This window comes from Panthera leo, chromosome D1, assembly GCF_018350215.1.
Source record: "Panthera leo isolate Ple1 chromosome D1, P.leo_Ple1_pat1.1, whole genome shotgun sequence".
NCBI classification, from domain to species: Eukaryota; Metazoa; Chordata; class Mammalia; order Carnivora; family Felidae; genus Panthera; species Panthera leo.
In genome coordinates this window covers 23,186,864-23,214,025 of record NC_056688.1, presented here as the reverse complement: position 1 = coordinate 23,214,025, position 27,162 = coordinate 23,186,864, and the positions used below count along the sequence as shown (strand labels likewise).

Below are 27,162 nucleotides of genomic sequence, written 5' to 3'. Positions count from 1 at the left end.
CTCCTCTAATGCAACTGACACTAACCCACAACTACGCTTTCAGGCTAATAATAAATCTTCATCCAAAGATAATTAGTGGCCCCAGTCTGGTACATTTGGTAGGTATACACTTAATGACACTGACTTTAAATCTCATTACTTTCAATCATAACTCATCCAGCTAGCAAAATCATGTTTTCTGTTCTCAGGAGACCATGGTGATGGATTAGAGAAGGCTATGGCCAAGACAATAGAGGGCATGACAACACTACATCCTAGCTGGAAACAGAACTTCTTCATCCACAGACCAATCATCCTAGTCGGACACAGTACTCTTTTTCCTCGTGAGTTCTCTTTCCTTCTTTTTTTTTCTCCCCCAGAAAGATAACATTTTTTAAATTAATTAGCTGACACATTTCCAATAACATTTTCCCTTGTATTTTCTGGCTATATACTCTTTAATTGACTTTTTATATGACAGTATTTTGGATTATTTTTTAGACATTAAGAAATTATGTTTTCTTTCCTCCCTGTTCTCAAGTGTACTTTATCAGATATTGATATAGCCACTCTCACTTTCTATTGATCAGTGTTTGAATCATACCTGTTTTCTATCCTTTTACCTTTATTTCTACAGCTGTGCTGAGATGCAATTTTCATGACATACAGTTCACTTATTTGAAGTGTAAATTCAATGATAATTTTTAGATTCACAAATACCGCAACTGTCGCCACAGTCAATGTTAGGACATTTCATCATATCAAAAAGAAACCAGGTACCTTTAAATATCACCCAGCTGCCCTCCATCCATGCTCCAGCCCTCAACAAGTACTACTATACTTTTTCTAACAGGTTTCCCTATTCTGGACATTCTGTATGAATGGAATCATCTAGTATGGGGTCTTTTGTAAATGGCTCCTACTTAGCATACATTATGCTAAGGTCATTCATGCTGCAGCATGTATCAGTACTGAATTTCCTTTTATTGGCAAGTAGTATTCCATTGTATGAATATGCCACATTTTGATTATTCATTTGACAGCTGACAGACCTCTGGATTACTTCCACCTTTTGGCTATTACGAATAATGCTATCAATGTTTGCTTGTACGTTTTTGTCTGAACATGTTTTCATTTCTCTTGGGTGTATCCAGAAGTGGAACTGTTGGGTCAGATGGTAGCTCTATATTTAACTGTTTGAGGAACTGCCAGACCGTGTTCCACATTGTTCGCACCATTTCACAAGCCCAGCAGTGCATGAGGATTTCAATTTCTCCACATCCTCGCCAACACTTAATTATCTGACCGTCTGACTCTGGCCGTCCTGGCCCAAGTGAAGTAGCACCTCAGGTGGTTCTGATTTGCACTCTGCTAATGACGTCTGATGTGGAGCCTCTTTTCGTGTGCTCATTGGCCGTTTCCCTTGGAACAACGTCTATTCAAGTCCTCTGCCATTTAAAAATTGAATTATTTGCCTTTTTATTGTTAAGTTATAATACTTTTTTATATATTCTGGATACTACACCTTTAGAAGATACAGGAGTTGCTAATATTTTCTCCCATTCTGGGGGGGCTTTCTTTTCACTTTCTTATAGATAGTGGTCGTTGAGCCTAACAGATTTTATGTTTGGTAAAGTGCAGTGTTATCTATCTTTTGTTACTTGTGCTTTTTTGGTGTCATGTTTAAAACACTGCTGCCAGATTCAAAGTCATTAAGTTTTAAGTCTGTTTTCTTCTAGAGTTTTATAGTTTTAGCTCCATATTTAGGTCTTTAATCCATTTTGAGTTCATTTCTGTATATGGTACCGGACAGAGGTCACATGAGCCCTTTAAAAGCCTATTATTTATTTACATTATTCTAGATTAGTAACAGTTTATCACAACTAAGGATAAGGAAATGAAAAGAGGACGTAAAACATACTAAGTTTCTGAAATGAGTCATGAACCATTTTTCTTCAAAATGTTTCTTCTTTTTCTTCAAAAATATGACTTAGTAAGATTTACAACATGCAAATTAAAAAATAAACAAAAATGTTAAAATGCACTATATGCTAACTAACTTGGATGTATATTAAAAAATAAATAAAATTGGGGCGCCTGGGTGGCTCAGTCGGTTAAGCGTCCGACTTCAGCTCAGGTCATGATCTCACGGTCCGTGAGGACTGTGAGTTCTAGCCCCGCGTCGGGCTCTGTGCTGACAGCTCAGAGCCTGGAGCCTGTTTCAGATTCTGTGTCTCCCTCTCTCTGACCCTCCCCTGTTCATGCTCTGTTTCTCTCTGTCTCAAAAATAAATAAATGTTAAAAAAAAAAATTAAAAAAAAAAAATAATAAATAAAATTAAAAGAAAAGATTTACAACATGCTTTGGCTACTCTATTATTTGCAAATATATAAATACATTAAATGAATCCTGATTTTGAAGGCATGTTGAAGACAATACAAGACAAGGAGGCCCTTATCATTCAGGATCCTGTGAGTCTTCTTTAGCATATGAAAGTCCCCTTGGTAACTTCCCCTAATCTTTACTTCCCCCAACTCCCAAGTAGTATATATATAATCAGTCACCCCTCACGATCCCAGTGCGTGAGGTCCTGTCCCCGTCCTTTAATAAAACCACCTTTTTGCACCAAAGATTCTCAAGAATTCTCAAGAATTCTTTCTTGGCTATTGGCTCCGAACTCTAACATTTCCACATCACTCAGAAACAACATCATCATCATCACCATCATCACCATCATCACCACTACCACCACCACCACCACCACCACCACCACCACCACACGCACGCACGCACGCACGCATGCACAAATGGGTCAAGATAACTACCCTGAATAGGGTCCATAAACAGACATTTTGGAAAAGAGCAAAATGTTATGCAAATCTATAAACTAGAAGTGAATATTCTTATTACATTTGGCATACGTGCCATGGTTTCAAAAAATATCAAATTCCAGCGTACACAGGAGGGTACTCACAGGAGAGAGTTTCTGGATAAGGTCATGGGCAACATGGACAAGGTTTTTGTCTTCATGGAGACATTTCTGAAATTTTCTGCTTTCCTCATCTTCTAGAAGATCAAAATCAATGGCAGCATCCAGTAAGGCCTGAATTAACCCCTTCCAGGACTTTAGGGCTGGAACCTGAGGGGCAACTGCAGCACTAATGCCTGTTCCGATCACCAGCACAAGCTCCCGGGGCTTCTTAGTTTTTAAGCTTGGAAGCAGCTTCCTGAAAAAGTCAACCAAATGAAGAGGATTGGAACATCCAACAGATAAGAGAAGGCACACGGAAGGACTGTTGAAAATCACGGTTTTCAGCTATCACTTTCATAATTGCAAAGAGGATAAAGTACCAGTTTCTGATACCTCTCCTAAGTATCTTTTTTTTTTAATGTTTGTTTATTTATTTTGAGAGAGAGCGAGCGGACGTGTGCGCGCATGAGTCGGGGGGGAGGGGCAGAGAAAGAGGGAGTGAGAGAATCCCAAGCAGGCTCCATGCTGTCAGCACAGAGCTCGACGTGAGGCTTGATCTCAAGAACCGTGAGATCTTGACCCGAGTCAAAGTCAAGACACCTAACCAGCTGAGCCGGGTAGGTGCCCCATCCTCTCCTGAGTATCTTAAGCAAAAAGACCAGAATTTTGTGCCAAGACTTGCTGAAAAACCTATTTCAGGAATCTTAAAAGACACTCTTAAAATCAATTTTCTCCCTCATAGTTCTCTCAACCTAAAAAAACCCACTAACAGTAGGAAAAGATCTGATCACATTACAGCCCAGCTGAGTTTTACTAACTTATATTTTAAACCAACACTGAATTTCAAAAAAACACGGACTCCAGACAGAAAAGAAATCCATACAAATTAAATTCCCACTGCTGGCAAATATAAAAGAAGAGATGAAAGAAAGCCAAATTTAAGCTCAGATTTCATACACACTATTAAGATAAAATTGAGAATGAGACAGTCAAATATGGGAACAAATTCCACTTCGGTTTTGTTCTAGATTATCTTGAGGCAAAAAAAAAAAAAAAAAAAAAAAAAGAAAGGAAGGAAGAAAAAAAAGTAGTTAAGAGAACTGTGAAACACAGGACCTTCACATTACCTAAATAAACAAAGAAAAAACTATTCAACAGATACGACAAGAAGAGAAAACATTCCTTTCTTATCATGAGAAGCACCACAGAGTTCTGTTTTGAAGAGATAGCAGGGGCACAAGTTTTTGTGTTTTGGCCCCCCCCTTCAATCTGGAAACTACATTAAAATGTGTTTGAAATATGTTTATTCACTTTAATTTTTGCTAATGGTAGGTGTTTTCCAAGAAATTGCCTTTCTCAATCTTTTGTCAAAATAATAAAATAGAAAAAGGATTCGCATTTTGGCATAACGTAAGAAACAGCCTTGGGAAACCTGTTTTGGGAAACCAAACTTTAGAACTGCCTTCCCTATCCCCAACTCCTGCATTCAGTCATTCAACAAATATGAAAAACTTACAAAGTACTAGACATAAGGGTAGGCACTAATGATGTTCCTATGAATAAAATCAAGTCCCCAATCTCAAAAGTTTAGTCTATGGGAAAAGACTTGATAACAGATATCAGAAACTGATGATGAAAAATAAGTTTCAGTTCAAGGGAATTAAGATATTGAAACATAAAACAATACATACAGAAAATTTCTAGAAGGGTTCACAAGAACTGTTAGTAGTGGTTAACTCTGGGGATTGGGGAGAACAATGATTTTTACTTCTCACTTGATTGTGCTGTATTACTTGAATTTTTTACCTCATCCATTATAGGTCTGAGGTGTAATTTTGCCTCACTTTTCGTTTCTGATTCTTCCTAAAACCACTAAGTAATTATAAAGTAATTTTTTTAGAAGGCATAAGTTCATAAAAAACAGAATAGGAAAAGATGACAGCAGACAACACAGGCCCACAAAATTGTAGAAGTTGTAAGGTAAGAGCTGATTCCCTCGACAGAACCTTGGGAATGTCAAATAAGTCTGAAGGTAGAGGGGCAGGTGGGGCCAAGATAAGAGAAGTCACTGCAAGGCTGTCTTAGAAACAGAATTCTAAGACTGGAGGCTTGCTCTCCAGAGAGGTTGAGTATTTGAGAACACTGTGCACAGCTTGGGGAAGGAGATTAAGTAAAAGTCAGTATATGAAATGGCAAGACTCTCCTTTGCCCCCTTCTCCCAGAGGAAGACTCTCAGACACTGGCAGTGAACCTTATACCTGCACGCTATTCCCCATCCACTCATCTTCTTTTGGGGATAATGGCCAGCATGAGAGAAAAGACCCACAGGTTCTGACAGGCAGCGATTCCTCAGCTCCAAAACCATGCCTGACACCCCCAATGAAGCACGAGAGACCAAGTCCTTTACACACACACAGATTCTCCAACTGGCTCTTTAGCGTCTTCTCTTAAATATGAGCAGACAAAGAAAGGTCACCTTACATTTGAACAAAGCCCCCAATGTGAGAGTTACATATAAACAAACTAGTACCTAGAAAGAAACCTGCAGGAAACAAGGGACAATACCAGAGAAAGAAGAAAAACTGAAAACAGTTATCTCCATAAATTTAAAAAAAAAAAAAAAAAAAAAAAAAAAGGCACCTATGAAGCATGAACATTAGAACGCTGTATGGGGCACCTGGGTGGCTCGGTTCGTTAAATGTCGGACTTCTGCTCAGGTCATGATCTCACGGTTGTGGGTTCAAGGCCCGCACTGGGCTCTGTGCTGACAGCTCAGAGCCTGGAGCCTGCTTCAGATTCTGTGTCTCCCTCTCTCTCTTCCCCTCCCCCCCAGAACTAGCTCACATTCTGTCTCACTCTCTCAAAAATAAACATGAAACAAACAAACAAACAAAGAATGCCATAAAAGGGGTGGGCATGGGGCACCTGGGCAGCTTGCTCAGTTAAGCATCTGACTACTGATTTTGGCTCAGGTCATGATCTTGCAGTTCTTAAGTTCAAGCCCTGCATCTGGCTCTGCGCTGACAGTGCAGAGCCTGCTTGGGATTCTTTCTCTCTCCCTGCCCCTCCTCTGCTCTTTCTCTCTCAAAATAAATAAATAAACTTAAGAAAAAAAGGAGGGGGGTGAGCAAACAAAAAGATTTCTTGGAAATTAAAAATATAACAAATAAAAAATTTGTAAGGTTGGAAGAAAACAAAATTACTTGAGACAGAATGATAAAAACAAAAGCAATAGAAAAATATAAAAAAACTAGAGTCCTACTCCAGAAGGTCCAATATCTGAATACCAAGAGTTCTACAAAGACACAATACAGAAAAAACTGTAAAGGAAATTATCAAATAAGAAAAAAAATTTTCAAAAATGAATTATCAGTAGACAGCTCTGAAGAGCTACCTGATGTCTAGACTCATATGAAGGTACATCACCATGAAATTTCAGGTTGCTGAGAATAAAATAACTATCCTTATAAGCTTCTAATGAGAAAAGAAGAGGCCACATGACACAAATGACTGGGAATCAGCACAGAGTCCCTATTTTGGCAGAAGACTTAGCTGCTAGCAGAGAATGAGCAGTAACTTCAGAACTCTAAGGAAAATGACTTCCTCCCTAAAATTCTACACTCAGCCAAATCATCAAATCAATGTACAAATATGATAAAGACGTTTGCAAATGTCTCCAAAAACCCTTCTCATGTGAATCCTTACTAAGGAAGCTAATGAAAACAGTTTTCAGCAAAATGAAGGACTACACCAAAAAGGTGACATGGTATCTAGGAAAGAGAGGCTCCAATACAGGAGAGATGTAAGAGGAATCCTTGAGGTCATGGGGAAGGAAAATGGCAAATATCAGCCATTTTCAGCAGGCCTGGAGAACTATCCTCAGCAGAATATGGTCCAAAAGGAAAACCCCACGAAACAATTTAAACTAGTAAATTACTGATGAGTGTCAGCATATCTAAGAGATTTACTCTTCTGTCACAGAGTTTGAAGACAAATTGATAGGTACATAGAAAACAAAGCAAACCAAAAAAAAAAAAAAAAGAGAGAGAGAGAGAGAGAGACAATCTTTAATAACTTGGAGGGAAAAATGGACAAAAAAGTGTAATTTCAAAACACGATTAGGCTCACCTATGAACTACTTATACAGTCATGTAATGTAACTATTAAAAACTGACTTAACCAAAAATTATGATATGAAACACACTGGGGAGGGGGGCAACATGTGAGGAGAGGCTCCAGAAGAGCAAGCCTAATCCTCATCTTTCTTAACTGGAAACAGATAAAACCAAAACACTAAAAAACAGCAGTACATACAAAGTATTTAAAAATATGAATGGAAGTATTAAAGAAATCAATTAAAAGGCTGCAGGTGATTATCTCTATAGAGGGACAAGGCATTATAAGCTTTCAGGTACTGACTTTTAAAATTATGTACATTTATGACCTGGATAAAAATAAAAATTGAATCCAAAATAAAAATAATTTAATTTTTATATGAAGACCAATATTAATTTCTGAAAACAACTGGGATGTGGGGCAAGTCTGTTTGGTAATTTACTGTGTTCCTCAGATTCCCTTCCCTTGTTTACCTGGGCTTTTTGGTGGGGGGTGCGCCATCACTGAAGAATCCAAGAATCTTGTCTATATCAGAGGCCTGGCTCCCTGTAGAAGCCATCCAGTTTCTAAAATAGATTAAACACCACAGACCACAATTAGATCTGTAATATATACCATTCAAAACAGCATATACATTAAACAGTTTTAATAAGCTGTATACCCTAAAGGTGCTCTAGAGATATCCCCTGCTCAAGAGAAATCCACTAATTAATGAGCACCCCAAACTTCAGGAACTCAATTCATCTTGAAATTATGACTGGTGCTCCATACTGTCATCTTGTTTCTGTTCCTGAAGGCTCCCCTGCAACCCCTCCCACCACCCTGCAAAAACAAAACAAAAACCTGTGTCAATTCATGTCAATTGCTGGCCATCACTTTGTGGAGCCTAAGAAATACCTGTTATTCTCCCATGAGATAGGCTTGGGAAGACTTAGGGGATTAAAAACAACACATGGATAAGTGTGCTAATAGCCCCCAATTATCTACTTACTACTATCAGCTAAAGAAATCACTGGGTCAAGAATAGAACAATCAACACTAATTTGCTGATTGTTAGACATTCCTTGTTGCTGAACAAGTGTGTACTGGCAGGCAGTGAGGCATGTCTCCCGAGCTCAACAGTGTGGACTCTGAGACACGGTGATAAATGGGAAAGGTACGGATTGTCAAGCAAAGATGCATGAGAAATGACAGACTGTGCTCAGGTGATGGGATAACTAGCAAAAGAGAATTGCCATGGATTAGAATGAAGATTGTAATGAGAAGTTTTAACTGCTCACAATTTTAGTAAATTTGCTAAATCGAAGGACCAGTAATTCTAAAACAGCAGTATTTTAAATAGTGTGTACACACACCCAACAAAAGACAATACACATTACCAGAGTTTTGGGTGCTTTATTATTGCTTCATTATCGATATTTAGAATTAACTGAATCAATACAAATTATCTCAAGGTTATTATTTTATTAGAAAGCTTTTTTCTTTATGGAAACATTTTTTTAAAGTTTGCTGAATTAATTTTTCTGGTAAATAGAAGGCTCAGTTCCTCACCCCATATTGCATCACATGTAATGGAATTCTCTGATATCATAATCATTAGATAGGAATCTCAAAATCATAAAGTGAGTTAGGAAGCAGACCATCTTTCTAGTCAAATCTTTGATTCTGTTGGTCAGAAAGCTGGGGTTCAGAGAAGACACACAATACTTAACTCTGTAAACTGTCTCTTAATAGTCATCTGAGAGGTTTGTCAAATGTATGTTTTTAAAAGATAAAAATCTATCAATTGACTTAAAAAAGTGTATGTTCTCAAGATCCAAACCCAAATTACTGAACCAGAATCTCCAGAATCTTCAGGAAATTCTTATGATGAGGCAAATAGAAAACAACCAAATGAAATGCAAGCAATTTTTCTACAATCCAGCTATTTTGTTAAATGTAAGCATACCAGATGTCATCCTCCCTTCATTTAAATGTACAAATCATTTGTAAAAATAAATAAATAAATGTACAAATCATTTGTTAGTCAACACCTTCCCTGTTTACTAAGTTAATCACCATTTAAAATACTGAAATATTTCCATTAAGTTTTAATTTATGTGAAGTCATTTTCTACTCTAAAGTGTAGCCTGGGCTCTAGACTGGAAAAGTGCTTAGAGTTATCAAGTACATTATCCTATTTTAGGGATGAGAAACACTGAAGGACAGAAAGGCTGGGTGCCATAATTCAAACCAAGGCAGTCTGCCTTCCAAGTTCATGCTCTGAACCACTCTATTACAACCTAAAAGTGTCCTCCAAGTTTTAGCAACTCACTTTTTTTTTTTTTTTTAAGTAGGCTTCATGCCCAGGGGAGAGCCCCATGTGGAACTTGAACTCATGACCCTGAGATCAAGACCTGAGCCGAGATCAAGACCTGAGCCGAGATCAAGAGTCTGATGCTTAATGGACTGAGCCACCCAGGTGTCCCTGTTTGTTTTTAATTTGCACACCGAAACTATCAAAAAAGGAGATCCCACATTCCAGACAGATTTACACAAAATAATTCTGGGTAATGCTTGATAGCTGCTATATGACCAGGCACTCTGCTGATATAATCATGGCACTCACCTAAATTCAGAAGCTGAATGAAACAGCTTTTTCTGGTGACAGATGCCATTTGTTACGTACCCCCTACCACCACTAATCTACATAGACGGGTCGTGTCATTTTCTCCTGGAAAATATGCTAGGCCACTTTCCCTGGATTCTAACAGATGGTAAATTCTTGGTGTCTACACCTGAATACTAAGCTTTCTTTTTTTCTTTACAAAATCAACTATTCTTTAGTTTGTTTAAAAACATTTTTTTTAACGTTTATTTATTATTTTTGAGAGACAAGAACGTGAGCAGGGAAGGGGCAGATAGAGGGAGACACAGAATCCAAAGCAGGCTTCAGGCTCTGAGCTGTCAGCACAGAGCCCAATGTGGGGCTCAGACCCACGAACCATTAGATCATGATCTGAGCTGAAGTCGAACAGTTAACCAACTGAGCCACTCAGGTGCCCCAGAGTCAACTATTCTTAAGATCCATTCTATCTACATAATTTAAGAGAACTGAATATGGCCAACGGGTCCTAAGAATTGTTACTGCAATGTTTTGGGTCCTCTTATTTAGGAACTAAATAAGAAGAAATTCAATATGGCCACATTAGATGTAATCATATACACATCCTGTTTTCTAACAGGAGAACATCTTTCCTTCAGGCAAAAGGATGCCTCATACAATCTCACATATACACTCTAGTGGCATTGGAGCATAAACCGTATCCTATTTCTTCTAGAGTACTGTTTCAGTAAAAAAAACAAACAAACCCATTTTAGTGTTTACCCTAAACAACATGCAGTTACCCATAAAGAGCTTTCACAATGATTACGAAAATCTTACAAGGAATTCTTTTTTTTTTTTTAATGTTTGTTTATTTTTGAGAGCGAGAGAGAAACAGAGAGAGCAAGTGGGGGAGGGTCAGAGACAGAAGGAGACACAGAATCCCAAGGAGGCTCCAGGCTCTGAGCTGTCAGCACAGAGCCCGACCTGGGGTTCGAACTCAAAACTGTGAGATCATGACCTGAGCTGAAGTCAGAAGCTTAATTGACTGAGCCACCCAGGCGCCCCGACAAGAAATTCTTAACATGCATCAACTAGCTCGCACACTTATTTATGTGATCACTGAGTTTTCATTTTAGGGGGACTTGCTATATACAACAGAGGGGGGAAAAGCTTTTCTGCCACAAGAAGACAAAGGCAATCACCTGTGGCAGCGTCTTTGTTACTGTAATTACTGCTAAAGCCACTGAAAAATCCTTCAAGGCCGAGAGAGTTCAGCAAAATAAAAGTCGGGTATTTGGTAAATGCTGAGGAAAGTAACAGCAACCTCATTAACAATTTTTTAAGGCCTAAGTCTTCATATAGAACACATACACTTTGAAACCCATCAGCTTGGCAAGAAATAGAATGCTTCTATCTTGTGAATGAAAGGGAAAAATCAAGGCGAGCATCCTTGGAAAAATCCATTAAGAAACACAGAAAAGGGACAAGTGGAAAGGGGGCTGAAATTAACTTCATATAAACTAGAGGACTTGTGGATTTGAAAACACTGAAAAATCTCAGTAGCTCTTGCTCTTGGTGCTACAATGACAGCAAAATCTGGTTCCCCGAAGAATGAGAGTGAGGTCTCCCAGCCTGCTTTTCCTCACGCTGACCTAGTGGTCTCTCCTCAGGCTTCCAGTGTGTAATCTTCAGTTCAAACAACTGACAGGCCAAAAGGAACTCAGGATAATACATTTTGGTATATGGGCAGACAGAACAAATCAAAAGGAGAGAAAAATTCTAATGATGGCATTTTTGCCTGGAAATAAAAAAATCTACAAATGACTAGCTTGAGGAAATGGTACATCTCTTGCCTTAAAAGACCAGCTCTGGGGTGCCGGGATGGCTCAGTGGGTTAAGCATCCAATTTAGGTCATGATCTCACAGTTCGTGAGTTTGAGTCCTGCGTCAGGCTCGGTACCGACAGCTCAGAGCCTGGGGCCTTCTTCAGGTTCTGTGTCTCCCTCTCTCTCTGCCCCTCACCCACTCACTCGCTCTCAAAAATAAACAAAATTTAAAAAACTTAAAAAAAAATAAAAGACCAGCTGTATTTACAGTAAGCTCTCCCCCATTCCATTAAATATATAAAACCTTGACTAGAATAAAGACTGGCTTATTTCTCTAGCATAAACACAGAAAAGGGTTAACTTCAGTTTTTAAGAGAAAAAGATAGTCACCCTCTGACTTGGAAGAAACCAAATCCTTCTAGTTGTGGCTTCTGGACTAATTCCAACACATCTGGTTTTCAGTAACTATGGGGGAGGAATGAAGGAAAAGATATCCAGTATAAAGTACTACAAAAGTAATACAAAAGCAACAAGCTTATTGCCAATTAACAAATTAATTTTACTAAAGTAGTTGATAAATTCAGTTCTATAACATAGATTGCACCCCTTCCTATCAATGTGTAAAAAAACTTTCCATTTCTTCCTAATAACACAGAGAGGTGAAACTGATATATAAGAACTATATGTGAGGACTGGATTCCTCTGTGTACCCCCCAGTCTTGAAGTGTTTCCTCTACCTCTGGTTAACTTAGTTTGCTCTTACTTCTGTATCTAAATTGTATGTGCCTGATATCCTCTATCTTCTGTCACATAAGATCTGTCACACTTATTTCCTGAAAATATGCTTTAATGTAGTCACTGATAAAATGCCAGACTGACACTACTTACTCTTGGCATTTTACCAAGCAATGACCCATATATGAGCAATATGAGAACGACCTCATCAGAGGTAGGGTTTCTGAAAAACTCTAAGGAATTGAGAGGTTTACCCCAAATTCTATGGTCTTTTTATTCAAGTCCTAAAATCAACCACATTGGTATTCCAGGCTCAAGAGCTCAGATGTTATTTGTTTCAGTTATTTTCAATTATAAAACCAAAGTAACACATCACATATATATAAGGAATAAAATTGTTCTTTTTCAATTTTTTAAAAAATTTTATTTTAGAGAGAGCCAGCATGAGTGGCGAGAGCGGCAATGAGAAAGAGAGGGAATCTTAAGCAGCCTCCACACTCAGCATGGAGCCTGATGTGGGGGATCAATCCCACAACCCTGGGATCATGAATGACCTAAGCCAAAATCAAGAGTTGAATGCTCAACTGACTGAGCCACCCAGGTGCCCCCAAAATTGTTTTAAGAAGGAAGAGTAAGACACCCAAATTAAAATTTCATTTGAATTAGAAGTTGGTGACTAAAGTTGATGATTTTATCATGCAAAAAATAACTTCCTTCTTTGTCACTGCTTTCTCTCCTGTGAAGCTTCTGAGAAGGTATATCCTGAAAACAGGAACACGCATTGCTAAGAAAGGGGACTTTTTAAAAAATTTTACTTTTGAGAGAGAGACACACAGAGGGCAAGCAGGGGAGGGGCAGAGAGAGAGGGAGACACAGAATCCGAAGCAGGCTCCAGGCTCTGAGCTGTCAGCACAGAGCTCCACGCTGGGCTCAAACTCTTGAACTGTGAGATCATGACCTGAGCTGAAGTCAGATGCTTAACTGGCTGAGCCACCCAGGCGCCCTGGAAGGAGACTTTTTAATAAAATATTTTCCACGTATCAAATAGTACAATCATACAATTTCATCACAAATGACACAGGCTATTCAAAGAAAATGAGATTAAGTAAATCTTTAAGGGCAAGGTTTTATGTTCTATGGAGTCCTTGAAAACTAAATTTCTCCTCTGAAGACAGTGTGGAGAAACCCGCAAGGGCTTACTGTTCTTGCCAAAAGAGCACACACGATACTGCTGCATACAAATGTAGATTCATCCCAGTTTGGGCGACCCCAGAAGATATTCTCATTACAGAGTGTTGCTCTTTGAGTTAATCTGACAAGTCTTAAAGGGAAGACTTTTCTGTCATAATAAAAATAAAAACGTTTACTAAGATTATGCCACCTAATTTCCACCCCCTGCTGCTTTTTACTTTCTTGAGGATTTCTGACTCAAACAGTACTGAGTTTGACGATTAAAAAAAAAGTTCTATTTTGACAACATGAAGTTTGGCAAATGCAGTCGGTTAAGCATCCGACTCTTGATTTTGGCTCAGGTCATGATCTCAGGGTTTGTGAGATGGAGTCCCACACTGGGTTCTGTGCTGAGCGCGGAGCCTGCTTAAGATTCTCTGTCTCTGCCCATGCTCACTCTAAAATAAAAAAAACAAAAATAAAAAACAATTTTGCTCCTTACACGTGATATGCTACTTTGGTTTTATAATTGAAAATAACTGATATAAACAATAGGGAGCCGGCTTGGGATTCTCATTCCCCCTCTTTGCCCCTCCCCTGCTCAGGTTCGCTCTCTGTCCAAATAAATAAGTAAACATTAAAAAAAAAAAAGCCCTAAGTGTATTGAATGTTAATAATGATAGGGGTGCCTGGGTAGCTCAGTCAGTTGAGCATCCGACTTTGGCTCAGGTCATGATCTCACAGCTCGTGAGTTCGAGCCCTGCATCAGGCTCTGTGCTGACAGCTCGGAGCCAGGAGCCTGCTTTGGATTCCGTGTCTCCCTCTCTCTCTGCCCCTGACCCACTCACATTCTGTCTCTGTCTCTGTCAAAAATAAGTAAAATAAACATTAAAAAAAAAATTTTTTTTTTTAAATAATGATTAAGTGAATTCACATCAACACAAGGTGAAACACCTCAGAGGTCCCCACATTGTGGGTTTGTAATCCAAATTCCATTAAACAGCAAAAACAAGGTCAGAATATAAGATACAAAGTAGATTTGTTTTACAATTACTCTTAGAGTTAACTAAAAGGAAAAGAAAATGTTCTTCAACATTAAGATAAACAAAAAAAAATTACTGAGGTTCAACTTAGTCATTACTTTCAAGTTCATGTTCAAGTACACAGTTAACTTTAACAGATATAGCAGATAAAAAATAACTGAATAGGGGCACCTAAGTGGCTCAGTCGGTTAAGTGTCAGACTCTTGATTTTGGCTCAGGTCATGATCTCACGGTTTGTGAGGATCTGTAAGTTTGAGCCTGGTGTTTGGATCTGTGCTGACAATTTGGAGCCTGGTTGTGATTCTCTATCTCCTTCTCTCTGCCCCTCCTCTGTGCTCGCTCGCTCTCTCAAAAATAAATAAATAAACATAAGAAAAATTTGAATAGACACCTATCTTAGGTTAATTATGTTAAAAACTCAGTTATCAGAATGCCCAAGAAAGAGTGATTTTAAGAATAAGCTCGCTTTGAGTGTATTCAATTTCTTTTAATCTTGTCATACAATAAAGCTATAATGTCTACCAAAATGCTAGGCTCTTGAACTTCCCACTTAGAATGGCAATGGATTGGTGGCTTAAAGAGATTGTGATATTTCCTTTTAACAAAAAAGACGGTAAGAATGCTAAATTCTTGGGTGATTCATATACAGTCCTATCTGGAGGAAGAAGGAAAAAAAGCCCTGCAATGTTTTCAAAAGCACTTCTAATTTGCAGTTCTATGAATGCACACCATTTTCCTTTTTTTCAGTGAGCATAAAGTACAGATGAACCTTGAACAATGGGGGGTACCCCAAACCCCTCTGCTCAGTCGAAAATTCACACATAACTTTTGACTCCCCCAAACCAATAATAGCCTACTGTTGACCATAAGCCTTACTAGTAAATGAACAGTTGGTTAACATATATTTTGTATGTTATATGTTATATGTATTATGTACTGTACTCTTATAATGAAGTAAGCTGAAGAAAATAAAATGGTAAGAAAATCACAAGGCAGAGAAAATGCATTTACAGTACTGTCCTATATTTATCAAAAACAAATTTGCATATAATAAAACAATCTCATGTACAATTGCACCAAAAACAATAAAATATCTAGGAATAAACCTAACCAAAGAGGTGAAAGACCTGTATTCTAAAAACTCTGAAACGCTGATGAAAGGAATTCAAGACAATGCAAAGAAATGGAAAGACACTCCGTGCCCATGGGTTGGAAGAACAAATATTGTTAAAATGTCTATACTACCTGGGACACGTGGGTGGCTCAGTCTGCTGAGCATCTCACTTCAGCTCAGGTTACGACCTCATGGTTCGTGAGTTTGAGCCCTGCATTGGGGGCCATGCTGACAGTGCTGAGCCTGCTTTGGGTCCTAGGTCTCCCTCTCTCTCTGCTCCTTCCCTTCTTGTGCTCTCTCAAAAATAAGTGAACATTAAAAAAAAAATGTCCATATCACCCAAAACAATCTACAGATTTAATGCAATCCCTTTCAATATACCAATGACATTTTTCGCAGAACTAGATCAATCGTAAAATTTGTACGCAACCACAAAGGACCATGAATAGCCAAAGCAATCTTGTATAAGAAAAACAAAACTGGAAGTATCGCAGTCCCATATTTCAAGTTATGTTACAAAGCAGAAGTAATTAAAATTGTATGGAATTGCCACAGAAATAGACACATAGATCAATGAAATAGAACAGAAAACCCGGAAAGAAACTCACAATTATACGGCCACTTAATCTTCTACAAAGGAGGACTGAATACACAATGGGAGAAAGACAGTCTCTTTAACAAATGGTGTTGGAATAGCTGGACATACACATGTAAAAGAATGAAACTAGACCATTTTATTTCACCATACACAAAAATAAAACTCAAAATGGATTAAAGACCTAAATATGAGGGGTGCCTGAGTGGCTCAGTTGGTTAAATGTCCAGCTCTTGGTTTTGGCTCAGGTCATCATCTCATGGTTCACAAGTTCAAGTCCGGAGTTGCGCTTTTTGCTAACAGCAAGGAGCCTGCTTGGGATTCTCTCTCCCTTTCTCTCTGCCCCTCCCTCACTCTCTTTCTCTCTCTCACAATAAATAAACTTAAAAAAAAAAAAACAAAAAAAACAAAAACCTAAATGTGAGACATGAAACCATAAAAATCCTAGAAAAGAACACAGTCAGTAATTTCTCTGACACTGGCCATAGCAACATTTTTCTAGATATGTCTCTTGAGGCAAGAGAAACAAAAGCAAAAATAAACTATTAGGACTACATGAGAATAAAAAGTTTCTGCACAATGAAAGAAACAATCCACAAAACGAAAAGGCAACCTACTGAATGAGAGAAGATATTTACAAATGACATATCTGATAAAGAATTAGTATCCAAAATATATAAAGAACTGGTACAACTCAATACCCCAAAACCAAAAACCAATTAAAAGGGGGCAGAAGACATGAACAGACATTTCTCCCCAAGACATCTAACAGACACATTAAAAATACTTAACATTACTCATCACCAGGGAAATGCAAATCAAAACTACAATGAGGTATCACCTTACACCTGGAAGAATGGCTAAAATAAACAAAACAAGAAACAGCAAGTGTTGTTAAGGATGTGGAGAAAAAGGAACCCTCTTGTACTGTTGATGGGGATGCAAATTGGTACAACCTTTGTGGAAAACAGTTGGGAAGTTCCTCAAAAAATTAAAAATAGAACTACCCTACAACCCAAGAATTGCACTACTGGGTATTTACTCAAAGAATACGAAAACACTAACTCAAAGGGATACATGCACCCCTATGTTTATTGCAGCATTATTTACAATAGTCAAAACTATGAAACTAGCCCAAGTGTTCATCGACAGATGAATGGATAAAGAAAAAGTGATAGACACACACTGGAATATTATTCAGTCATAAAAATAAAAAAAGAATGAAATTTTGCCGTTAGCAACAACATGGATAGAGCCAGAGAGTATAATGCTAAGTGAAATAAGTCAGAGAAAGATAAATACCATATGATCTCATTCATATGTGGAATTTAAGAAACAAAACAAAGGAGCAAAGGGGGAAAAAAAAGACAAGCCAAGAAACAGACTCTTACCTATAGAAAACCAACTGATGGTTACCAGAGGAGTGGTGGGCAGGGAGGGGATTAAAGAGTACACTTATCATGATGAAAAAAAATCTGCATATAAGGAGACCCATGCAGTTCAAACCTGTGTTGTTCAAGGGTCAACTGCAGAATGTTTTGCTTCAGAAAGTCAAAGACCCATGCTTCTGAGCATTTTTTTCAGTGATCTTACTTCAACTTCAACCTCAGGGGAAACTAGGCTAGAAACAACGAACACCAATTCACAGACAGGACTCAAATATAAAAAACAACCATGACACATTGGGAAAGGAATAGATGATAAAGAAGTTTAAGAAAGTACACAAAGATACTCTATGAAAAACAAAATTCAGAAACATGAGAAAAGATTATGGCAAGTACGAGTGGGATAACTCCAGTGATTGTCCTGGATGAACTGGTTCTTTATAAAGCACTGTGCTTCGGAAACAAAAGACCCTGGGGGCACCTGGGTGGCCCCTTCAGTGAAGCATCTGACTTCAGCTCAGGTCACGATCTCATTCATGGGTTCAAGCCCCACACTGGGCTCCCTGCTGTCAGCACCTAGCTCGCTTCAGATCCCGTGTCCACCTCTCTCTGCCCCTCCCCAACTCGTGAGCGTGTGTGCACTCTCTGTCTAAAGTAAACATTAATTTCTTTTTTTTTAAAAAGGATACTGAATACATATACCAATGTAATACACTTGGTATGCATGGGACATAGGCTATACTCTATTAGATTGTTATTGCTGAGGACCTTATGAATGTAGTGTAATGATTTATTTAGACTAGAAACTTAAGAAAAAACAAGGAAAACTGCACAGAGTCAGAAAACAGAAAATTAGACCACCTAATTAAAAAAGTTAAAAGGAAGGGTGCCTGGGTGGCTCAGTCGATTAAGCATCCAACTCTTGATTTAGGCTCAGGTCACATGATCTCAAGGTTCTGGAGTTGGAGCCTAGAGTTGAACTCTGTGCTGACAGCAAGGAGCCTGCTTGGGATTATCTCTCTGTCCCTCCCCATCCCCCACCTCTCCCTCTTCCCCTCTCTCTGTCCCTGGGTCTCTTGTGCGCTCTCCCAAAATAAACATTAAAAAAAATGTTAAAAGGATTTAGAGCTACTGAGTTTGAAAGAAATCAGGGAAGTAAACCAAATCTGCTCTTAAAGGGCACTTTCTCCCTAAGCCCAAACCTCAAGGCTATCACTGCCCTTCTTAAAGACAAGAACATTTGGCACCCTTGCCATCTTTGCTATAAAACAAAGCCTTCTGGCTTTTAATCTGGAAATGTATAAACTGGAATGTTTCTACTAAATGCTAGGTCTTAAAAGCATGTGATCCAACATCATTTCTTATTGATAGAAAAAGATTTTTTTTGTTTAGCTGCCCTATGAAATTAACTTAAATTTTGTGTTACTTTGGAATTACCAGATTCAAGACATGAATCTAGGTATTCATCAATTACCATCTACATAACATTTGAAGGATGGAAGTTCTATGCCCTCTTATTCATTTATTTTGGCTTATGAACTTTTTTGAAGTTGAGGAAAAACTTGTTCCTAGAAAGCCAAGGAACTCCCTCCCTTCCTCTGGACACACTGGCCTCTTTCCTGGTCCTCAAACAAGCCTGGTACACTCTGGCCTTGGGGCTTTTCTTTGTATTCGTTGTTCCCTCTGCCTGGTATGCTCTTCCCAAGTTCCAAGTCGTTGCTCCAACCACACCTTCTCAATCATGCGACCCCGACCACCCTATTTAAAAGTGCAACTTCTGGGGCGCCTGGGTGGCTCAGTCGGTTGGGCGTCCGACTTCGGCTCAGGTCATGATCTCGCAGTCGGTGAGTTCGAGCCCCGCGTCGGGCTCTGTGCTGACAGCTCAGAGCCTGGAGCCTGTTTCAGATTCTGTGTCTCCTTCTCTCTCTGACCCTCCCCCGTTCATGCTCTGTCTCTGTCTCAACAATAAATGTTAAAAATAAATAAATAAATAAATAAATAAATAAATAAATAAATAAATGTGCAACTTCTCCACTCAACGCATTAACTGCTCTAGTTTTTATTTCAAAACACATACCACCCTCTAACGTACTAATTATTTTTATGATTAGTATAATAAATACACTAATTATGTTTATTTTGGGTCATCTGTCTCCTCCCAGTGGGAAGTAAGCTTTTCAAAGGTAGGAATCTTTGTTTAGTTCACAATATATCCCAAGATCCTAGAACGGTACCTGGAACAGAGGAGGCATTCAGGTATTTATTGAATGAATTAACTCAAATGCAAAATGCTGCTCATGATTAGAACTACAAGAATTTCCCATGACAGAAAAAGCATTTCCTACTAAGAGAAATACCCACCCCATTAATGCTTTTTTTTTAATTTAAGTTTATTTATTTTGAAAGAAAGAGGGTGAGGTAGCACGTGGTAGGGGCAGAGAGAGGGAGACCGAGAGAAACCCAAACAGGCTCCACACTGTCAGTGTGGAGGCTGACGTGGGGCTCAAACTCGTGAACCATGAGATAATGACCTGAGCCAAAATCAAGAGTCAGATGTTTAACCAACTGAGATAACCAGGTGCACGTCCCTCCCATTAATGCTTTTAATACAGCAAAAACCATGAAAGACCGTTTCTTTTTTAAGTGAAACATGGGAAAAGTCACATTCCTGTGAACACTTGTATGCACAGTAAATCAACATTCAGACTATCATTTTCCAGACATGGCAACGAGGGACGGTAATCTGATTCTAGCAGGCAATAGGATTTCAGACTTAAGGTTTCAAGACTATCCTCTGTCACTAATTGAACGATTTTATACATGAATCATTTTATGTTTATAACTCAAGTTTCTGATATCTAAGATGTAAACTGATTCTTAAGGGTGGATTCTTAAGGCAAGAACTCTTTCTGGCAAATGACTCAAGGACATCAGTACATCAGTATTTCGGGCTAAGATATCAGTTTCTGTATTTTATAGATTAAATCTATCTAAAGTACTTTCTTTACACACGACCAGAGAAGAAGAAAAGCTTATGTAGCAGTAAAAGGGATTTCAAAACACAAATTGGATTAAGTCATAGTTTAAAACCATTCAATGGCTTCTCACTGTGGTTAATAACATTAAACTCCTTACATCAAGGCTACAAGACAGGCTTGATCTGACATCTGCAGCCCTCTTCACAATATCCCATCCAGCCCTCTCCCTCATTCACCAGGCTCTAGAGCCACATGGACACACACTGTCCTGGCCCACACACCGAACACGGCTCAGGGTGGTATATTCTACAAGTATTTCTGGCTCCATCCCATCCTTGAAGCCTCAGCTTACCTGTTACTTTACAGGGGCTGGTCATCCGCCCCCCTCACCCCATTTGGCTCCTTATCTGCATCTCTAACACCTGCAATTATTGGCCTCTCCCTTAAGAATGAAAGCTCTTCAAAGACAAGTACAGTTGGTCTTATTTATAGTCCTATCCCCAGCCCCTAGCACATTCTGTTATACAGTTAAGTGTCTATACAGAGCAGTAAATGCTCAAATATTTTCTGGCTGAATGAGTATGCACCTACCATGAATTAATGTAAGGTTTAAGAGATCAAATTAAGGTCTAAAAGATACTTTTAATTCTATAAGGTGTAAAAACAAGATGAATGGGTGAAGTGTTATTTTATGCCACACAAATACCTTCTGTGACTGATATCCACTGGCTACCTATTTACAACAAATGTTCAGCACTACACATAAAAATACTCACCTGCTTTGGAAATCTTCGTCTTTCAGTTTTCTCCTTCCCCACCACATGAAAAGAAACTGAATACTTTTGTAAAAAGTCTATAGATTTGTTTTATAAAACAAAGCTACATGCACTGAACTCTGTCCACTTCTATTCTCCTATTCTATCTATTCTACAGGTTTCCTATGGCTGGTTATGGCTACATTCTGTATATGCTTACAGAGTTGAAAATGACAGGGATTGTATTAGTCCCAAGTTGTTGAATTTTCACATTCAAAAGTCCATTAAATGCCAGGCATATGCTAACAATGTTATTACCACCACATCCAGCTCCCCTCCACCAAACACTACATAATATTTACAATGAGCCAGGCACTGGTGTCTACACCTTAAAATGTTCACTCTTCTGTGAAGCAGACACTAGTATCATCACACACCAGACATTACAGACAATGGCATTGAATCAGAGATGTTCAGTTAACTTGCTATAGGTCACACAGCTATTAATACACTGGGAGGCTGATTCCAGAGTGCATGTTGTGAACACACAATGCAACACTGTTCCACAAAGGTGACTAAGACCATACCCTGAAGGGCCATACCCTTCAAAAGTCTCCACCTTTTAGGGGAAACAGAACTGTAAACTATTTATGACACATTGGTGCTAAGTTTAATATGTTTGTATGTGGTACAGTAAAGATTAACAGTTGTGTTCAAGGAAGATCAAGAAAAGGGGACACATCCCTCCATGGCAAAATTCAGTGAAATAGTCAGTATTTATCTTCCTTTAGGTCTTGGAAACATCTGACACTTAATTCCATTCTCTTCTGGACATAGGATTTTCCTGATTTTCCTCCTGTCCCTCTAGAGGAAGCTCTTCTTCCTCCTCCATCTAATCCCTAAATGTTGAGGGTCCTCAGCAAACTGCTTTCAGTTCTCCATATAATCACTTCACGTATTCCCTCGCCTCCCCTTCCAGTTACTCCAATGATTTAAAATACCAACTAAATGCTAGCAACTCCCATATCTCAGTCTTCAGCTCAGATCTCTCCTGTGTTTCAGACCCAGGAGACACCTGGGTTACACAGTCCTTCACATACTTTAAGGTACTTTAAGACATACTTCAAACTTAAAGGTCAAAAAACAGTTCAACAATCTGTTCCTTATCATGTGGTGTTAAGGTCTATGACCCATAGAAGTAATCTCTGGGTCACAGGGTTACAGGCGATTATTTCCCTCTTTCTGTTGCAAGCACCAACACAATTATTTTTTGATTTTGAAAGAACTATCATATACTTTAGGAATGTACTTAGAAAGCAATTTCAACCATCCTTAAGAACAAGAGAATGATAAATGACAGGCAACTCAGGAAAGTGGTTTTAGCTTCTAACCTTAATCTGGCTTGATATTCTTTTCAGGATATTTGCTTTTTTCTAACAAAAATTAACTCAAAAATATTCTCTTTGATCTGGAAATGAACTCCAAGATGAAAGCATTATATAGACCCGAACCAAGAATCTGAAAGCTAAAAAAAAAAAAAAAGAAAAGAAAGAAAGAAAAGGTATCATCTGCCACAGAGGCCACCAGAACAACTAGAAAGATCAGGCTAAGGGAGAAGAAACAGCTTTAAAAGCACTGCTTTGCTGAGCAGGTAGCATCAGTGTTAAAAAGTAGCAGTGAAAAAAACAGAGGAAACAAAATAGGTGAGCAAAAAAAAGGTTAGGAAGACCTAAAAACATACTTTGTTAAAAGTGCAAAGGAGGTCAGTGCTAGATGGAGGGAGGACCTGGAGGGAGAAGCAAGAGTGGGCTGAGCAGCTTGAGCCCAAGGGACACGGACACTATCTGGCATAAGAAAGCACCCCTCCTCCTTGACTAGAGAGGAAAAGGTCCCCCCTAGGCCCTGCAGGAAATATGTTAAGTAAAGTACAAAGAGCAAATGAAAACCACCCTGTAATCCTACCTGGAGATAACAACTGCTGATATTTTGGTTTATGTGTTGATATTTTGGCAGTTTTCAAGAGAAACTCTTGGAGAAAGTGCAAGCATCCTGGTTTCATGCTCATCAAGTCAAAAAAACTTTGCTAGAGTTTGCAGTTGCTTTTACACTGTAAATTTTCTATATTACACACCAGCCCCTCCTTTCAATTTATTTTTCTTTCAACTTTTCTTCATTTATCTTAGTAAAATGAACTTTGAACAGTACTCAAATAGCTCACGGATTCAGCAAAAGAGCAGCAGTAGAGGTTTCTACAGTAGAATAAAGCAGCAGTACAATCCTAGTGCCTGAGGGCAGTGAGGAAATCAGGGTGAATGGGAACTGGGAGGGAGTGTGAGCAAGGCTAGATCCTGCCCACTCCCGGAGCACATGGCTTCATGCAATCTACAAAACTGAGGGGTGAAGCACTAAGCTCTTCTCACATGCAGGGCTTGCCATTATTTGGGGGTTGATATTCATTCTGGCAATAGATCTTAAACCTACTCCAATGCAGAGAGCAAAAGTGAAAAACTTTAATGGGTCCTCTTTGAAGTTATCCTTTCCACACAGCAAGAATAGATATTATGAAAAAGAATCAAAGAAAAAGAAGAGATGGAGAGGGACAGAAATCAGAGGAAAAATAGAAGAAAATGTCCCAGAACTGAAGGACATGTATTTCCAGAATGAAAAAGTCCACTGAATACCCAGAACAACAGCTGAGGAAAGACTCACACCATGGTATGTCATTAAGAGATTCCAGAACATCAGGGACAGAATATTCTCAAAGCTTCCAGTAAGGGGGGGGGGGGGGGGGGGGGGGGGGAGGGGGGAACCCAATAAAATGAGGTCTCATAAAAAAAGGATTTGAATTGCTATGTCTGTGGAGCAATTACAGATACCAGATTGTACAGCCATGCCTTCAAAATTCTGAGGGAAAATTATTTCCAACCTAGAATTCTGCAACATTTCCAAACTATCAAACAAGTGTGTGGGCAAATACTTCTTAGGAAATAAAGATGTAAGCCAAGAAATGGGACATGGGTGACAGCCCATGTTCCTGAATGATATACCTGGATAGTAGTTCTCCATAGGAAACATCAAGTGACACATCTGAGCTCACAGAAAAGGTTACTGGTAAGAATGTGACAATTATGTTTGAGCATCTGGAAAAAAATTAACGGTATGTAGGTATGTGGGGAAAAAACAGGCAAAGGTCAACCTAAACACAAGAGTGGAGCTGAGACAAATCATCTAGCTCAACAGGCCAAACACTGGAGGGAGAAAAAAGCAAGAAATAACATATCAAATGATTTAGAGGGGTGCCTGGGTGGTTCAGTCCATTAAGCGTCCAACTCTTGATTTTGGCCCAAGTTGTGATCTCAGGGTTGTGAGACTGAGCCCCAGCTGGGGCTCCACGCTGAGCACGGAGCCTGCTTGGGATTCTCTCTCTCCCTCCCGTGCACAGCCACGCACTCTCTCACCCAAAATAAACAAACATTAAAAAAAAAAAAAAGAAAGAAAGAAATATGAAGATAATACCTAAGGAAAGAAAAAAAATAACTGAGGGGCTACCTCTAAAGAATGAGATTATGAGGTGGGGAGAATGGAGGGAATGGCTTTTTTTCCCATTAAGTCTTTAAGCACTACCTGACTCTTTAAACCATACACGTGAATTACTTTGATAAAAAACAAAATTAAAATGGGGAAATGTTGCCTAGTATACTGGGATCAGTAGACGCCAGCGTGGATTTGGTTTTCTTTCTTTTTTTTTAATTTTTAAATTTTTTTTTTAGTGTTTATTTATTTTTGAGAGAGAGAGAGAGAGAGAGAGAGAGAGAGAGAGAGAGGGAGACAGAGACAGACAGCAAGTGGGGGAGGGGCAGAGAGAGGGAGACACAGAATCCAAAGCAAGCTCCAGGCTCTGAGCTGTCAGCACAGAGCCCAATGCGGGGCTCAAACTCATAAACCATGAGATCATAACCTTAGCCGAAGTCAGGTGCTCAACTGACTGAGTCACCCAGGCACCCCTGTATTTGGTTTTCTAACTCAGTTACACTACAGCTCTCCTACTAACTGCTAGTGGAGGTTATTTTCATTACCCTAACAGTATTATTAAACACTTACAGCATGTTCCAATTATTAACAACTGAAAAACACACAAACAACAATCTGCTTCTCTGACTTATTGTTCAAATTTTCAAATAATGCAGAAAACAGGTTTATTCAACTTAAGCAACAAGTTGTTGCAAATACCTTCTTAAATTTCTCTAGGGACCCTGACATCCTCTGGCTTTTATCCAACCACAAAAGTTGAACAGTCCCTCAATTTTCCATTGTTCATGTTCTGGAAACATGGTTTCCATGTTTACCCTTCCAATGTATATTCCTTTTCCCTTAAGATACTCTGTTCATCTTCATTTATACAAACACCACAAAATACATATTTCTTCACAACTGAAAATACTCTCACGTAATGATCTTATTTTAACTTATAATCATGAAATGCTGACTAATAATTTGAATATCTTCTACATGCTAGGCACCACATATATATTGATCTCAGCACTTACTGCAACAATACTAGGTTAGGTAGTATTAATTCCGTTACACATATGAAAAAACTGAAGCTGAGGAGAATTAACACTTATAAATGGCAAAGCGTGATGCAAACTTCAGTCTCTTTCTAGAAATACCAAGCTGCCTTACTTCTAGCAAGCACTGGGATTTCAGAAATCATCATTGTTCACCCCACCTGCTTTTTGGGGTGTGCAATTTAAGTAAGGTCCAAAACACTGAAGTGTATCACCTAAGTGGCAGAATTAGACTAAATTCCATACCCCTTGATTCCTACCCTGTTTAACACCTTTTAAACAAATCTATAAACCTGGTGCTATACTGTACGCAGGACATACCTAATATTTTTTGAGCCTTAACTATGTGCTAAACTCTACACGAGTGCTTTATCCCACATTAACTCACTTACTCTTTACAGCAGTCCTAAGGCAGACAACATCCACATTTCACAGGGTAAAAAATCTAAAGTAAGAGAAGTAACTTGCACGAGGTTACACAGCCAGCAAGTAGCAGAGCCAGGATTCCGAAACCATCTTTCTGACTCCCAAGTGTAAGCTCTAAGCCAGTGTACCAAGCACCTTTAAGGTACAGGCCACACGTCTCCTCGGAATGCCCACAGTTTTGTTCTTCTAATTAAAAGAATATGCATGATATGTGGACTTTTCTTGAATCCCAATTCAAACAAATTAACTATTAAAAAGAGACACCCAAGTGAAAATGTGTCAACTGCTTGCTTGATGATACTAAGAAATATATTGAAAGGGTGATAATGGTGTTGTGGTTTTGGTAAAAACCAGTGCTTACCTTTTATAGATACATACTGACGTGTTTACCAATGGTTTAAAACCATCTTGGAGATCAGGGTAGGGTGGAAAACAAGAGTGGCCCTGTATGGCCCTGTATTGGCTGGTTGTAGAAACCGGCAGATGGAAACATGGGGTTCATTATATTCTCTACTTCTATAAATGTGTGAATTTACAATTAAGAAAAAAAAATGCAAGATTAAAAAAACCTGAGAAAAAACATTTTAACCATATTTGGGAAACAGAGCTATGAATGATTTTTTCCCATCTTTTTTTGTTACTATTTTACACATTTTTTGTATTACTTTTATAATGGAAACCATAAAATACACTTTTTAAGGAAATTCTCTATCTTCTAAAGAGGCAGAGCAAAACTGCCCATAATCTAATTAGGTCAAAACATTGTGACAAAAGCATTCCCCATCTCTTCATCAATTAACTACTTTTTACAAACTTTTAGAAGGGCCACTTTGTAAGGATAAGTATGATCCTTAGATATAAACTAGCTAAGAGCATAAAGGCACATAAGAGAGAAATAAATTAGAAGCGGACTT

The 27,162-nt window shown here is 38.7% G+C and overlaps 1 protein-coding gene across 2 annotated transcripts in view; it reads right to left on the bottom strand.

Annotated features, from left to right (window-relative positions):
• Positions 1 to 27,162, bottom strand: part of FAM118B (family with sequence similarity 118 member B) — a 48,998-nt gene that overhangs the window by 17,686 nt on the left and 4,150 nt on the right. For both annotated transcript variants that reach the window (XM_042904754.1, XM_042904755.1), the window contains exons 2-3: positions 7,540 to 7,632; positions 2,954 to 3,206 (exon numbers count right to left, since the gene is read on the bottom strand). In XM_042904754.1, the coding sequence (XP_042760688.1) occupies positions 2,954 to 3,206; positions 7,540 to 7,625 (339 nt within the window). In that variant the 5' untranslated portion in view covers positions 7,626 to 7,632. The remainder of the gene's footprint in view (positions 1 to 2,953; positions 3,207 to 7,539; positions 7,633 to 27,162) is intronic.